The following is a 14,982-nucleotide window of genomic DNA, read 5'->3' as shown; positions in this document are numbered from 1 at the left end:
ATTAAACTGTCAAGAAAGAATAATGGCCATCTTTGTATCTGAGTGCCTCAATTTACCTATATTTATATATTCTGTATATGGTTTATATCCCAACAGTCTACAATTGAGCATGTTTTCATTTATTAAAAGCCTTTCATATTTCCTTTTCCAGTAACTGTGTTCATATCCTTTGCTTATTTTTATACTGGTTTGTGTTTTCTTCATTGATTTGTAGAAACTCTTTATTTATTGGGGAAATTAACCCTGTGATATGTGGGTTGCAAACATTTTTCCCTCTTTGTCATTGCATATGTATGTGGGTGTATGTGCTATTGACTTATTACCGCAAATAAATCTATACCAAGTCCTTTCATAAATCATTAGATGTGACACTAAATTCAACAAGTGCCTCAAAAAAATTTTATTGTGGTAAAAATACATAAAATTTACCAATTTAACTGTTTTTGCACATCTAATTCTCTTTATTAAATGCCAATTTAAAATATTTGTTTTTCTTAATGGTAATAACAGCAGTAATTAAAAATAATAAGATATATTGACAAGGTTAACATAGTACTGGCTGTGGTTACTGGGAGAAGACAAAATAAAAACTGGATATCCCCATTAATCTGATTGTTTACAAATATGTAATGGTCATTATTATATACCATGTATTGGGCTAAATATAACACATACATTATTCCATTGAATACTTTTAATAACCCTATGAGAGTTATAAGCATCCTCATTATATAGACAAAGAAATAAAAACTTTTTTTTCTTTTTTTTAGAGGAAGTCTCGCTCTTGTCCCCCAGGCTGGAGCGCAATGGCACGATCTCGGCTTACTGCAACCTCTGCCTCCCGGGTTCAAGTGATTCTGCTGCCTCAGCATCCCAAGTAGCTGGGATTACAGGTGCCTGCCACCACGCCCGGCTAATTTTTGTATTTTTAGTAGAGATGGGGTTTCACCATGTTGTCCAGACTGGTCTCGATCCCCTGACCTCAAGTGATCTGCCTGCCTCAGCCTCCCAAAGTGCTGGGATTACAGGTGTGAGCCACCATGCCCAGCAGAAATAAAAACTTTAAAAGGTGAAGTAACTTGCAAATGGCAATTCAGTAACTGGACTCAAACCCAGGCAGTAGGATTCCAGAGCCTGAAATTGAACCACTATAGCACCTCACAAATAATATGACCAAGTACACTGTGTGAGATTCTTTTAGACATAGCATGAATGAACTTTAAATTTTTCCAGTGGGCCAGGCATGATGGCTCATGCCTGTAGTTTCAGCACTTTGGGAGGCTAAGGCAGGAGGATCACTTGAGGCTGGGAGTTCAATATCAGCCTGGACAACATAGCAAGAACCTGTCTCTCTCTCTCTCTCTCTCTCTCTCTCTCACACACACACACACACACACACACACAAAGTTAGCCGGGCATGGTGGTGTGCACTTGCAGTCCTGAATACTTGGGAGGCTAAGGCAGGAGGATCACTTGAGCCCAGGAGGTCGAGGCTGCAGTGAGTCACTGCACTCCAGCCTAGGTAACAGAGTGAGACTTGGTCTCAAAAAAAAGAAAAAATGTTCCAGTAGTTGTATATTATTTTATTGTGGTTAAATACAAATAAGATACAGTTTACCATTTAGGTTTAAATGGTTTTCTTTTATTTTTATTTTTTAAAATAATATATGATAATTATCTATATAAATATATATAATAAATATTTATTATATAAAATATATATTATATAAATATATAATAAATATTTATTATATATAAATATAAATATATAATAAATATTTATTATATATAAATATAAATATATAATAAAATAAATAATTTTATAAAAATAACTGCTTTTTGTTTTTTTTTTTTTTTTTTAGAGCTGCCAAGCTGGAGTACAGTAGTAAAATCATAGCTCACTGTAGCCTGAGCTGCAGCCCCGAACTCCTGGGCTAGAGCAATCCCCTTGCCTCAGCCTCCAGAATAGCTTATTTATTTTTATTTAAAATTTTATTTTTATTTTTATTTTTTAGAAACAGGTCTCACTATGATGTCCGAGCTGGTCTTAAAATCCTGGCCTCAAGAGATCCTCCCAGCTGAGCACAATGGCTCACACCTGTAATCTCAACACTTTTGGAGACCAAGGCAGGAGGATCACTTGAGGTTCAAGACCAGCCTGGGCAACATAGGGAGATCCTGTCTCTACCAAAAAGAAAAAAAAAATTACATCTTCTGAATTCTATGTTTATTGTTGTACTTAGAAAGACCTTCCCCAACTGAGATTTTATTTTTTAAAATCCCTTGAGGTTTCTCCTTGCATGTCTATGGTTTCATTTCTTTCTACTTCATCCTCTTTAATTCTTCAGGAATTTATCCTGATGTGTGAGATAAGAATCCCACTTTTTTTTTAATGCCGACAGATTTATATTTAAAACCAGGCAAATTCATTTTAAATCTGCATGGGAAAAATGGCAAGCAAAAGAAAACAGGAAAAAAAAAAAAAAGAGTAAACGGGACTCATCGAGATGTGGAGGACTCATCCCACAAGCAATTAAAACATATTCCAAATTTACGGTAATTATAATATGGTCCTGAGTGGACAGACTGCTAGAACAAAGGAACAAAATAGGATGATCAGAACCTGTTATCAGAATTTAGTGTAAAGAGGTGCAGATGAATTAGGGGGGACTGCCATCTTTGTCATGTTGGGTGTTTCCATCCAAGCATATGGTATACGTTTGCATTTGTGCAGATCTCTGCTAGAGACCCAGTCTTAGAATGAGCATACCTGTCCATCTCCCCACCAGCTTCCTGTCTCCTGAAGAGTAGCAGTGAGGCCCTGCCTGTGCAGGTTTTGTGTGGGGTCTAAATTGTTTTTTCCAGAGTTAGTTTTTCCAACTAACATATTGGACTTTCCAATCTTTCTCTTTCTTTCTTTTCTGTCTCTTTTTTTCTTTTTTTTCTTTTTTTTTTTTTTTTGAGACAGGGTCTCACTGTTGCCCAGGCCAGCATGCAGTGGTGTGATCTCTGCTCACTGCAACCTCAGCCTTCCAGCCTCAAGCAATCCTCCCAATTCAGCCTCCCGAGTAGCTGGGGCTACAGGCAGCACCACCACACCCGGTTAAGTTTTTTTTGTTTTTTGTAGAAACGGGGTTTCACCATGTTTCCCAGGCTGGTCTGGAACTCCTGAGTTCAAGCGATCTGCCCGCCTCAGCCTCCCAAAGTGTGCAGATTACAGGCGTAAGCCAATGTGTCCGGCCTCCAGTCTTCCTATTGCCATAAAGTGAAAAGCTGTGGTGACCAAGTCTGAGTTCATCAGACATATCTATACTATATTCCCATAGTCTGGGCTCGAACCCTACATTAAGTGTTAAAGATTAAATAGGCTGGGCTCAGTGGCTCACACCTGTAATCCCACCACTTTGGGAGGTAAGGTGTGAGGATCGCTTGAAGTCAGGCATTCAATACCAGCCTGGTCAACATAGCAAGACCTCACCTCTACAAAAGTAAAAAAACTGCTAGAGGTGGTGGCACACATCTGTAGTCCCAGCTACATGGGAGGCTGAAGTAGAGGATTTCCTGAGCCCAGAAGCTTGAGGCTGCAGTGAACCATGCTCATGCCCACTGCACTCCAGCCTGGGTGACAGAGTGAGACCCATCTTTAAAAGAAAAATAAATAAATTAATTAATTAATTAATTAACTAAAGATTAAACAGTAGGGTGTTAGATGTTGGCAAAATTCTATTTAAAGGTTTCAGAGATGCTAGGTGTGGTGGCTCATGCCTGTCATCTCAGCATTTTGGGAGGCCAAGGCAGGAGAATCATTTGAGGCCAGGAGTTCGAGACCAGCCTGGGCAACATAGCAAGACTCTTTCTACAAAGTTTTAAAAAAAATAATAATAATGGTTTCAGAGCACACATGTAATTGTAGTGATTCTGGAGGCCGAGGTGGGAGGAATGCATGAGCCCAGGATCTGGAGGTTGCAGTGAGACATGACCATACCACTGCACTCCAGCCTGGATGACAGGGAGACTCATATCTTTTTAAAAAAATAATAAGAAGAAGAAATAAATAAATAATAACGCTTTCAGAGGCTGCGTTAGGGTCTCACTTTAATTTGAGAAGTTAGGATGGCAGCTGGAAGTGACCACCTACTCCTCAGTATTAATAGTCACCACTCTTAAAGATGGGGGCCTCAAGTTACCACAGGTGTTAGTCTTGAAGAGTAATGTCCAATAGAAATATAATTTGAACCACATCTGTCAATTGTCTAGTAACTCCACTAAAAAAGCAAAATGGAACAGATGAAATTCATTTTAATATTTTATTTAGCCCAATATAACAAAATATTATTTCACTAGGTAATCAATATTAAAATTATTAATGAAATATTTAACATTTTCTTTTAATACTAATTCTTGGAAACATGGTGTTTATGTCATATACCACATCTCAATTTGGACTAGCCACATTCAAGCGCTCAAATAGCCAAGCAGCTCTACAAGTTGCTAATGAGCAAGGAAAGTGGCTTAATTTAGTGGAAATCCAGAAATGCCAAGGTTGGAAATACAGTTTCTCAGGGGTCTGGAACAGACTTTGAAATCACTAGTCCAAAAACTATTTGATATTTGCATCTTGTCTACAACGTTCCTATCACGGAGCCATCCAAGACTAGTCCTTGACTCACACTCCAGGGATGGTGAGCTCACTGCTTCCTGAGGCTAGAGTGTCTTCAACTCAAAAAAGTTCTCATTCCATTAAGGCACGTATGTTTTCTTACAGTGTTCACCCTGGTTAGGTGGGTTCTTGGAGGTCAGGAGTGACTAGCAGACCTTTATGATGTGGGATTAGAGATTAAGTGAACACACCCTTGCTAAAGGCATTATCAGGTTGGTTTATGGTCTTTCATGGACCTTAATTAAGAGGTTTGTTAGGCTAAGAAGAATTGGGGGAGTTAAGAACTAAAAAATGTCACCACTGAGTTAGGAACTGTTAGAAGGCTAGTGCTGGATATCTGGTTAACATCGTCCGGTACACTACAGCAACACTAAAAGAGAAAAAGAAAAAGGTGTGTATCTATGCAAATTTCGCTAATATGGAGATAGAATTTCACTAATATGGACATAGTGATTGGGAGAGTCATTTGACTTATTATAAACTTTAAAAATGTTCACAGAGTAAAACATAATTGGGTTCTAATTCATAAAGAAAGTCATTTTCATTAGACTCGTATTACAAAAAAAAAAAACAAAAAAAAGTCATCCTAAATCTTAACGTACACATGCTTTATCAAAAGAATTTCCGGACCCAGAAATCAAAGGCACTTCAAAAGTCTCATTTCCTATCTTGAGTTTGTTTTAACATATTCCTCCCGCAAAAACGCTCTGGAAATCAAAGAAAACTTTTTAAAAATTTAATTCAATAAAAATGACACCGACTGGCTGAATTATGATGGGTTCTGAGTGGCGGTTGAAATAACACATTTTTCCTCTATTTCCTCTCTCTCTCTCTTTTTTTTTTTTTTTTTTTTTTTGGTTGCGAAGAGGTGTTCTTTTCCGGGCCACCTTCACCCTCCCGCACTCCCCAGTTCTACCTTTCCAAGGCGGGGGAAGGTGCATCCTCGCCAGGCTCCTGCCCGTGCCTTCCGAGCACCCCTGGCCCGCAGCCGGTGACACTGCGCGCGGAACATCCGTGAACGAGTTCGGTTACATCTCTGTCCCTGCGAAGCTGCAGATCGCTGACCGCCCAGCGCACCCCCGCCTGCCTGCACACTGTCAACCGCACTTAGGGGAAAATTTTGGAACAGAAGCTCCGCCCATCCTCCTCCCTCTGCCTCCACTAACCGATTCAAAATCCCCACCTCGGGCCGCCGAAGCAGGTTTCGTCACACGATCTGGGGAACTGTATTTTTTACAAGAAAACAAGCATCAAAAAAAAAAAAAAAAAAAATTCAAACTGCACGCGCCGGCCAATGGGGAAGAAGTGGGAGGTGGGCGGAGGCCGCGCGCCGCGCGCGGCGGGGAGGGGGCCCCGGGCGGGCGCGGGGGATGGGACCCGGGGGGGATTCGGCAAACGCGGCGGGCGACCAGTTCGGGGCTTTTTTTTTTTTTTTTTTTTTTTTTTCCCCTCCTCCCAAACCAACTGGAGCGCGAGACTCAGCCTGAAGCTGCAGCCTCTTGGATCCACCTTAAATCTTCAGCGGACTCGGCGTCGGGGTCAGTGGGCGCAGCCAATGCCAATCAAGTTTACAACCAGCAGCACGGGAGGGAAAAAAATCATCTGCAAGTTCTCCCTACACACAAATACGCGCGCGCACACGGGCACACACGTACGCACACACACACACACAGAAAGAAGGAGGGGGTGGGGGCAGGCGCTCGGGAGAGGGCGAGAATGTTTGCGAAATGCGCGTCCAAGGCTCCCGAGCCGCGGCTGGAGCGCGGGGAAGGCGCGCGGGGAGCGCAGCCCGGCGCGAGCGCCATGATGGTCGCCGTGGTTCGGAGCCCGTTTTCTGGAGGGGGAGCCGCAATGATGCAATACCCCGGCCGCGCGCCCTGCTCCCTGCCTTTTCTCAACGTTCCTTTAGAGGCGCGTCGAGGTTTCGCGCCCAACGCCTTGATTTCTTTTTGTACTGCTTGCTCCAATGCCTGCCGCTCTTGTGTGTCCCCACGCGTGACAGGCCGGGCGCGCGGGCGGCCGCAGAGGGGCTGGGGCTTACGTGTCAACTCTGCACTTTCGGTTCTGCGGGGTCGGCCTGCGGCGGACCCCTCCCCACCCCAGCCCCCAGGCCAGCCCCGATCCCGGAGGTGGCCGCTGAGGTTTTCCAACGGGACTGTGGGCCCCTTCCCCACCCCCAGCTGGGCCCGCAGGATTTTTTACCTCCCTTTTGGCGGAGAGGGGGTGGGTGGACGTAGGGTGTGGCCCAGGTGAAAGACATAGCAAGTTTTAAAAAGAAATTCATACTGTGAACACCAGACAGAAGATCCTAGAGGAGATTTAGAATTACTTTTTCGGTGCAAAGAGCTTGAGAGAAGAGCAAGTGTGGGCGCTGTGATGATAATGAAATGGCGAAGGCAGAGTCCCCCGGCCTCCGGGAAAATCGCTCCCTGAGGCCGGAGCGGTGGGTGCACCCCGGCCTGAGAGGCCTCTCGCCCCGCTCCCCGCTTGTGAAGCCCACGCTCCCGGAGTCCCCCAAACACGCCCCCAAACCCACATTTCCCAGTTCTTCCCTGTCCCAGGCCCCCGCGCCAGGCGGCCGGGGATGCGATGGGGGGACGTTGCCGAGCTGGGGTGAGGGCGGAAGGGACCCACGCGGGCGGCCGTGGCGTTGGGCCCGGGCCGCGCGCCTCTGTGACCCTTCCCGGGCGCCGGCGAGCCGGGCGGGCTTTCGAAATGCGCGGGGCTGCGGATCATTGGAGCCCAGTGTAGGGGTGGGAGCGGGCTGCAGCGCCGGAGGGTCCGCGAACTCGGGAAGGCTCTCTCCTTAGCTTCAATATCCCCACAGCCGCGGAGGCGGCCAGTAACTCAGGTGGAGAGTCCGTCTGCGGAGAGGAGTGGGGGCTTTCGCTGCTTTCTCAGCGCAGAGGAGAGGATGAGGGAGGAAAGTTGCTGAGAAACCGCCCAGCCCGGCTGCGCGGCGGAGGCGCGGCCGCCCGGGCGCGGGAACTGCGCGCGACGACGGGGACAGTGCGGGGGCTGCACGTTACAGATGGGGGAGCAAGACTTGATGGCCTTTTCGTCCCAAGGCACCAGCCAGCCTGACCCCGCAACTGCCGCGGCGGGCGGGCGCGGAACTGCGGGGCAGTTTGGGGAGACGACGGCTCAATGGCTTGGTAGCGGGGCCAGGGGTGGCGGGCGCCGGCGGCCGCATCCCCGCAAAGGGACGTTCGCGGAGAAGGACGAGCTGAAATGCGGGTCACTTTTGGAGGCTTGCTTGACACAGGCGGGTAAAGGACGAAGGACACGGTGACTCGGGGCTGCGTTCCTGTGGACGTGCCTGGCGCGGCGAGCATCCACTTCTCCCTGGCCCGCACAACTAAAACGCAATCGCTCAAAATTATCTTTAAAGAGACCTCTTTAGGAAAGGAGACTGGGGTGCCTGCAGCAATCCAGGCGATATTTTTTCCTCTGTTAGAGACACTTTCTGAATTATCTTCTTTTACTCAGAGAAACTTTAATTTCATTATTTTCTGACCTTCCACTCCTTCCTCCCTATTTCGAATTGTTTTTCTTGCTCCCTCAGTCTGTTTTCGAAAAACGCTCTTGGATGCGAGTTTCAAACAAAATGACAAAACACCTCTAGTCTTTCATTAAAGTAATACCTACTTGGAAGATGTAGCCCAGCCACTAAAGGACCTATTTTTCCCTTCCAGGAAGCCGAAGAGTCCAACCTGCTTAAAAAAAAAAAAATCTTCGGGTCAAAAACTGTTCAAACTATTCTTTGAGAGCTCCTTTTGGGGTACGATAATAGAAATGTAGACATTTGAGCGAAACAATTTAACCCAAATTTAGATTTTTACGATTTACCCACTTACTAGAATAAGTCCTAGAATAATTTACTATTACACCTTAAACATTTTCTTTTGAGAATGTGGAATTACAGGAATCATTTTAGTAATCTGACTTTAAAATGTCGTCTTCCACTTTTTTCCTTAGGTAAAAAATATATATCTGCTGTATGGCTATGGAGACTCAAAACTCTCAGATTTGGTTACTTACATTAGCCAGTTTTTGGTTGTGTAGATTGTAACAAGGGAATTTAGAAATTAAAATAATTTTTATATGACCAGTTAAATTTCAAAAATAGCTACCTAGAGTGCACACCAATTTCTTGAGGGCCCCTATGTTTCAATATTTTAAACAAGATTTATACATTAGATGGTCCAAACAACTGCTTTAATTCCTCACACTTCTCATGTGTAAATACAGAATTTAGAGAAGTCACCATGTTACTTTCATTTTCAATCCTGCATGTGTGTCAGTCTACACTTATGTAAGGATTTTTTGGTTCTGACACATTCATATCCTAGAAGACATAAATATTTTTACTAATGCAGACTTTGACAACCTTATTCATATGAAAATGTAGCTTTTCCATTTTCACCTTCTGAAGTTTTGTCTACCCACAGAGCTAGGTGGAAAATACTAACTGCTAACTACATTCAGACTACATAAAACACCATCTGAGTTGTGGGCCTGAATTACCTAGATATTTGCCACTTCACATTTACATTTGTTTAAACATGACTAGAATGCCAAGTCAAATACCTCGTTTGGTAAAGCACATTACAATTTGACTCAATGAATAGCTATGGAAGTTTTCTTTATTGACTGCTTAATGTATAACAATAATTGGCATCTTTTTCACACATTACAAAAAATTATACTTGGCTCAGTATGCAATCTTTTAAGCATAGCCATATTATTTAACAAAAGAGGGGAAAAACCTATTCTACCCAATACAGCATTTACAAATGCACAAAACATGCCACTTTGGCTTGTATATTGTCTAGATTAAAAAAAATCTTTTAACATAAATAAGTTAGTATAATTTTTCAGTGTTTTTACAGAGTTATGTACACAGGTACACTTCAAAAGGTTTTTCCATACACAGGCAATGAAATACTGTTTAAAGATGTAGTATCCATTTCACTTATCCTACAAGTGTGCTTTCCTCTACATGAACCTTCCTTTAAAAATAACACTTTCCTTTGGATAAATGGACAAAGAAGCTTTAAATTAAAAAATATTTCATTTTTTAATATGAAGTTACTTACAGATCTTTAAAAATATCGATGGATTTAGAATTATTTTGACTGTGTTTACACTGCCCAAAGTGAAAAGAAAATGAAGAAATTTTGTCAACAAATTTAATAAAAACAGATGGTCAATTCTTAACATTGAAAACTCCCAGGCACTTCGGATTCTTGCCCCAAATTACCTGGAGTGATTACCATTCTGCTGATTAACTGGTAAATTCCAACTTTAAGAGAGATTGGAGAGGGCACTGAGGATAGGTTTTTGTTGCTTTTTTAAAAAAGCCATATGCAGCTATTTAACAACCTTTAGATAACTTGGGAGATCACCAGATCTCCCAAATGAGAATAAACAATAGCAATTGTCTTTAGCCAGTGTTCAAATTTTTGTGATTTTTTAAAATGAAGTATCAGCCGTCACTGAAAGGGACATTACATCTTTAAAGAAAACAATTCAAAACCTTTCCCAAAATTGCTTCTCTTCATGAAAGTCAAATATTTATCTACTTGCTGCAAATCAAAGCAAGCTCTTCATATCCCCCTCCATGTCAGTTACTCAGCCCCACCCTGCCCTCCCTTCCCCAAAGTTTATGTGCTACATAAAAGGTAAAACTATATACACAGGTAGTACAATGAAGCAAATAAGGAAAAACCTAATTGCATAATGCTACATCCAACGCTTTTAGAGGCAGATCATTTAAGAGTGCCTAAAATTTTAGTGTTATTGTTGCTTTTCAGTGCTTATACAGGATGTCCGTTCCATGAAGTCAACGATATGTATTTTTAAAATTTTCATGTATATCTTCCTTGCTTCATCAAGATCCAGATGTATCTGATAAACAAGGAAACATATTCTTAATTCTGCAAAAGAAAACAAAATGGAAAAATTAAAGGAAAAGCACTAGAGTAACGTTACCAATAGAGTAGAGGAATTATTTTGTCACTATGTTAGCTTGGAAATACTTGATGGGGGAAAAAAGTTTGATGACTACAGTCATCTCCACCTAACATTCTCTTAACTGGATTTTTTGATGACTACAGTCATCTCCACCTAATATTCTCTTAACTGGATTTTTTTCCTCTCTTCTGTGCTGTGTTCTTTTGTCTAGAGCAGTGGTTCTTAACAGTAGGCAATGTTGCCCCCGCCCCCCAGGGAACATTTGGCAATGTCTGGAGACATTTTAGGTTGTCACACTGTGGGAGGAGGATGCTGCTGGCATCCAGTGGGAAAGGCCAGGGATAATGCCAAACAATCTACAACACACAGGACAGCCTCCTACAACAAAGAATTATTCGGCCCAAAATGTCAGTAGTGCAGAGGTTGAGAAACCCTAGTCTAAAGAATCTAGGTCAAAGACAAGTGGGAAATAAATAGGAAAATTAGGAAACTGTAATACTTAAGAGTAATAATTTTCTAAATTTTTTTAAAATTTAGAATTTTTTTTCTCTACTCCTGTGACAGATTAAATTTTCTAAATTTGAAAAATGATTGGAAATAAAAATCATAAGGGCCTTCCAGAAGAAAATTTTATTAACATCATTTTCAAAATATTCTAATTTCTCATTCATATGCAGAAGATACTCATGAATAATTTTGAATAGGTTCTTACTAATATTTCTAGTATTCTTTGAACTAGCAATATTACTAAATGCTATAAATGCCTCTCTGCATGTCAAAACGGGGCCAGATCAAAATCCAGGTCTGATTCTCGTGGCTCATCTGATGAGCTAGGCCACAAGTCACAAACCAACAAGGGCTGCGTGTGTTAAGGTTGCTTCAGGGAAATTTTCACCTGATTTTCCCACTTCACATGGTGCTATAAAATAGAGGTTCTATAATGCCGTTTTGTATAAGCTCTGAAAAATATAAGATATGTAAAGTCACATATACAATTTAAAGACACAACACACCTGAATCCCACCGTAATCCCTGTTGTTTTAAAATTTTTATAAATGAGGATTTAAAAAGTTAACATCAATATTAAGATCGCTTCATATGCTAAGCTACGTGTGTGCTTTAGAAAATAAAGAGGTCAGTCTTGGTCTATAAGAAGCTAACAAACTATTAATATATGTAGTTTGATCATTATGAATAGCCAATCCATGTACATTTGGGGACTGAATTATTCAAATTAGCTATTTACAGTGATCAGATTCTTGTGCATGGAAAAATCTCCACTTCCTTTGTGCTGGGCTGACCTGCGGTCACCAGTCTTGATATTTACTACCCATTTCCCCTACAAATATCCAAATCACCCTGTTACGGCACAATTAGCATACACTGGCTGACGTGTTCCTGGATTGCTTACTGACGAGAGTTAATTTAACTTCTGCTTTGCAACTTCAGTGTTATCAGAAATTCTGTAGAAACTTTAGTAATGTTTTTTATCTTTCCATTTTGGTTTCTGCAAATACTGGTTCCTTCTCTCTCCAAACTTAGGAGCAAACAAGGAAAGTGACAGTTTATGAAAATGTCAAAGAACACAACATACCACCCATTGACATCTCTAATCCCTTGCATAACCAAGGTGAGCAATTTCTACCAAACATTCCCCCTTAAAATTGAAACTTAATCATGTACTTGCCATTTTTCCATGTATGGCTCAAAATCTGTTACCGACTCAAGCTGAACCTCTGGGAAATGAATTCTCATGAAGTGGGACTGAGGGAGTACCCCAGTTCTTGTTCGGATGGGCGAAGAACCTATTGTTCCCAACATGTTTTAGTGGGACTCACTGGGAAATGACCTTCTTTCACGATGGGGCCTTGGTTACAAGTAGTTGCTCTGGTCTACTGTTTCAAGAGAAAGTATCTCTGGGCATAGAAGAATTACAGTATCCCCAGCCTTCCCATTGCTACTTTTTTGACCTCACGAAGTATAAACAAAACAAAACCCCAAAAGATTGTTATCTGCCAGCAACCAGCAAGATCAGGTATCGTGAGGTCTGAAGGCCCCGGGTTTCAGTACGTGCTCCTTTAGTGATCAACCCACCTAGCTGTTTACGTTTGACGTCTTCTGAGGCCAGGCTTCTTGGGCGTCTGCTCCACAGAACCGGCATTTGGGGAACCGTCTGAAACATTTTCTTCTGTTCTGTTGGCTCTTTTGTTTTGAGTGGAAGAATCTAAGAGCAGGGGAAATTTTTTAAAAAGAACACACAATCTTTATTAGAAAAAACAATGGCTGGCAGAAGTTGGCCCAATAGTCGGGGAATGAAAAGCCCACTCCCTCCACCCACAATCCAGGATCCGTCATCCTCAGTAGCCTTTAAGGGCACAAAATGAGGTTGTTTTCAAAAAGAAGAAAGTGCATTCTCCGCCCCAGAGCTCTCTCCCTAGCCAGGAGGCGGACCGTTGATAAACATCCCAACTTTGTCACATACCTAGGGGTTGCTAGTGGGAGGGACGGCGATGTCTTAAGTTAGGGAAATTATCGGATCTTACCATTTCCAGTTTCTGACTTAAAAGTCACAAACAGACAAGCAGTGGGCCAGGTAGCACTGAACACCTAAGACCAATAAAGTTCGCTCTCCCAAAGCTAAATCAGAATACGCCGAAAAGCAAGCTAAGGTTAGCACCCTCCAGCAGGCAAAGCGGGGCCCCAGACACAGACATTCTGTGGTTGGGAAGGGGTCATTACCGTTGGTTGGGAAGGGGTTATTACCGTCGGTTGCAGGTCGCTTCCTTATTCCTGCGCACTGCTCCGCTAACCCCGTCTGGCTGTCCGACGGATCAGTCTTTGGGTCTACCAAATGCGTGTCCTCAGGGTTAGCCGGAGCCCCAATTAAAGGCGCCGCCGGGCGGCTCCCGCTGACATCCTGGCTCTCCTGCGCCGGCACCTTGCAGGCGCCTTTGGGGGGCCGCGGGGGTCTATAGTAGAACTCAGGCAAGCTGCCCTTCTCCACCTCTTGCCACTCGTACTTGCCCTCTAGGGGTCTGTGATTCTGAAAATCGAAATTCCACTTGCGCTGGCTCGCCTCTTCCATGTCTCTGCAGTGCTTCTCCAAGTCCCGGGTTAACTCTTCGTGGTCCACCGGGCCAAAGAGGTTCCTGCAGGCCGAGGGCTTGGGGTGCTCCCCCTGCCTGGCGTCCATCCGCTCTAGGCTAGGGCTCCCGTTAGACACTCGCACGTTTGACATCTTTCTCCCGGGTCTGCACGACCGCCTCTCTCGCACTCTCAAAAAAACAAAACAAAACAAAACCGAACAAAACAAAACGCCCCTACGCAGCCCGGACCCCTCTCGGAAGCCCAGCGACTGGCCTCGGAGCGAAAAGACACAGACCCGGACAAGCCACGGCCCGAACTCTAGGAGCGCGCAGGGGCTGCGGGGAAGCCCCGGCCCGGCCGCCGAGAATCTCCGCTGATCAAATGGACTGGCGAGCGGGAGGGCGGGGAGGGGAGGGGTCCAGGCAAGCGGAGAGGGTGGCAAAGCCCGTCCGAGTCCGGGCGGGTACAAGCCCGCAGGTCCCACAAACCCAGCCGCTCTCCAAACCTTGCCGGCGTCGGAGTCGCGGAACCGTGAGCAAGCGGGGACAGGGGAGGGGGAAAAAAACACCCCGAAAAGACGAGCCCCCTTTTTTTAGTGGCCCAATATGGCGGTGGAAGGGAGGCTGACGAAGAAGAAAATGATTGACACGGCGAGTCTATTTAAACAGAGGAGGAGATCCATTGGTTGCGGCGCCGGGAGCCGCCCCGCCGAGGCTGGCGAGCGCGGCCTTAAGGTGGCCCCGGCTCGGTTCCGCCGCCTCCCTGCGTTCCCGAGCGCGCCGCCTCCCCGAGCGCCGCCGGGAGATTGGCTGGTCGCGTGACTGCTGGAGGGGTACTGCTGCCAACAAACCTGCTCTGGCTGGCCTCGGAGAAATTAAAATTAAGACAAACAAACTAGCCAAACGGCCGGGAACCTGGGGCGGGGCCTGGGGTTCGGGGCTCGGCGCTGCACTGGCGGGTGCGCAGAGGCGCCTAAGCCCCGACCTCCTTCCCGCTCCTCGCGGGGGAAGCCGGGGCCTGGACCAGAGGACCGCGAAGATCGCCGGCAGCTCGCTTGGAGCCGGGGTGGCGAGCTGCCCCCAGCTCGGCCCTCCCCGATGGCCCCCCCCGATGGCCCCCACCTCGCGGTCTGCGGGGGAGGCCGCGGAGCGTTTGCTGGGGGGCTGGGCGCCCCCCCTGCCGGCGTGCCTTAGCTGGGGGTGGGTGGAGGCGGTGGGCAATGGTTCGCTCAGCCTTAACCCAGAAGTTTCTGCCATCCC

At 44.7% G+C, this 14,982-nt stretch overlaps 2 protein-coding genes across 4 annotated transcripts in view; both read right to left on the bottom strand.

Moving 5' to 3' along the window:
- APOLD1 (apolipoprotein L domain containing 1) overlaps nucleotides 1–5,867 on the bottom strand; it is a 72,389-nt gene extending 66,522 nt beyond the window's left edge. Inside the window, exon 1 of one of the 2 annotated variants that reach the window (XM_073020498.1) lies at nucleotides 5,577–5,867. In XM_073020498.1, the coding sequence (XP_072876599.1) occupies nucleotides 5,577–5,672 (96 nt within the window). In that variant the 5' untranslated portion in view covers nucleotides 5,673–5,867. The remainder of the gene's footprint in view (nucleotides 1–5,576) is intronic. The other variant, XM_007967708.3, reaches the window with a different exon arrangement.
- A 3,421-nt stretch (nucleotides 5,868–9,288) lies between these two features.
- On the bottom strand, nucleotides 9,289–14,359 carry CDKN1B (cyclin dependent kinase inhibitor 1B). Of its 2 annotated transcripts, none has more exons than XM_007967705.3 (3): nucleotides 13,400–14,359; nucleotides 12,731–12,860; nucleotides 9,289–10,599 (listed from the first exon to the last, which is right to left on the bottom strand). In XM_007967705.3, the coding sequence occupies exons 1-2, from the start codon at nucleotides 13,872–13,874 to the stop codon at nucleotides 12,739–12,741; spliced, it is 597 nt and encodes a 198-aa protein (XP_007965896.1). In that variant the 5' UTR covers nucleotides 13,875–14,359; the 3' UTR covers nucleotides 9,289–10,599; nucleotides 12,731–12,738. The 2 variants fall into 2 exon arrangements, with proteins under 2 accessions (XP_007965896.1, XP_007965895.1); XM_007967704.3 differs by having other exon boundaries at nucleotides 10,528–10,599; nucleotides 13,376–14,348.
- Between the last annotated feature and the right edge of the window lie 623 nt (nucleotides 14,360–14,982).

Source organism: Chlorocebus sabaeus, chromosome 11 (genome assembly GCF_047675955.1).
Source record: "Chlorocebus sabaeus isolate Y175 chromosome 11, mChlSab1.0.hap1, whole genome shotgun sequence".
Taxonomy (NCBI): Eukaryota; Metazoa; Chordata; class Mammalia; order Primates; family Cercopithecidae; genus Chlorocebus; species Chlorocebus sabaeus.
This window is presented reverse-complemented; position numbering and strand designations above follow the sequence as displayed.

What these genes read in the sequence shown, in the direction of transcription:
- CDKN1B (XM_007967704.3), bottom strand. Translation starts at nt 13,874, where the DNA reads ATGTCAAACGTGCGAGTGTCTAACGGGAGCCCTAGCCTAGAGCGGATG. An exon ending in TAACCCCTTCCCAACCAACG is followed by an intron (nt 12,861 to 13,375) that starts GTAATGACCCCT and finishes CCCTGCTCTTAG; the next exon opens with ATTCTTCCACTCAAAACAAA.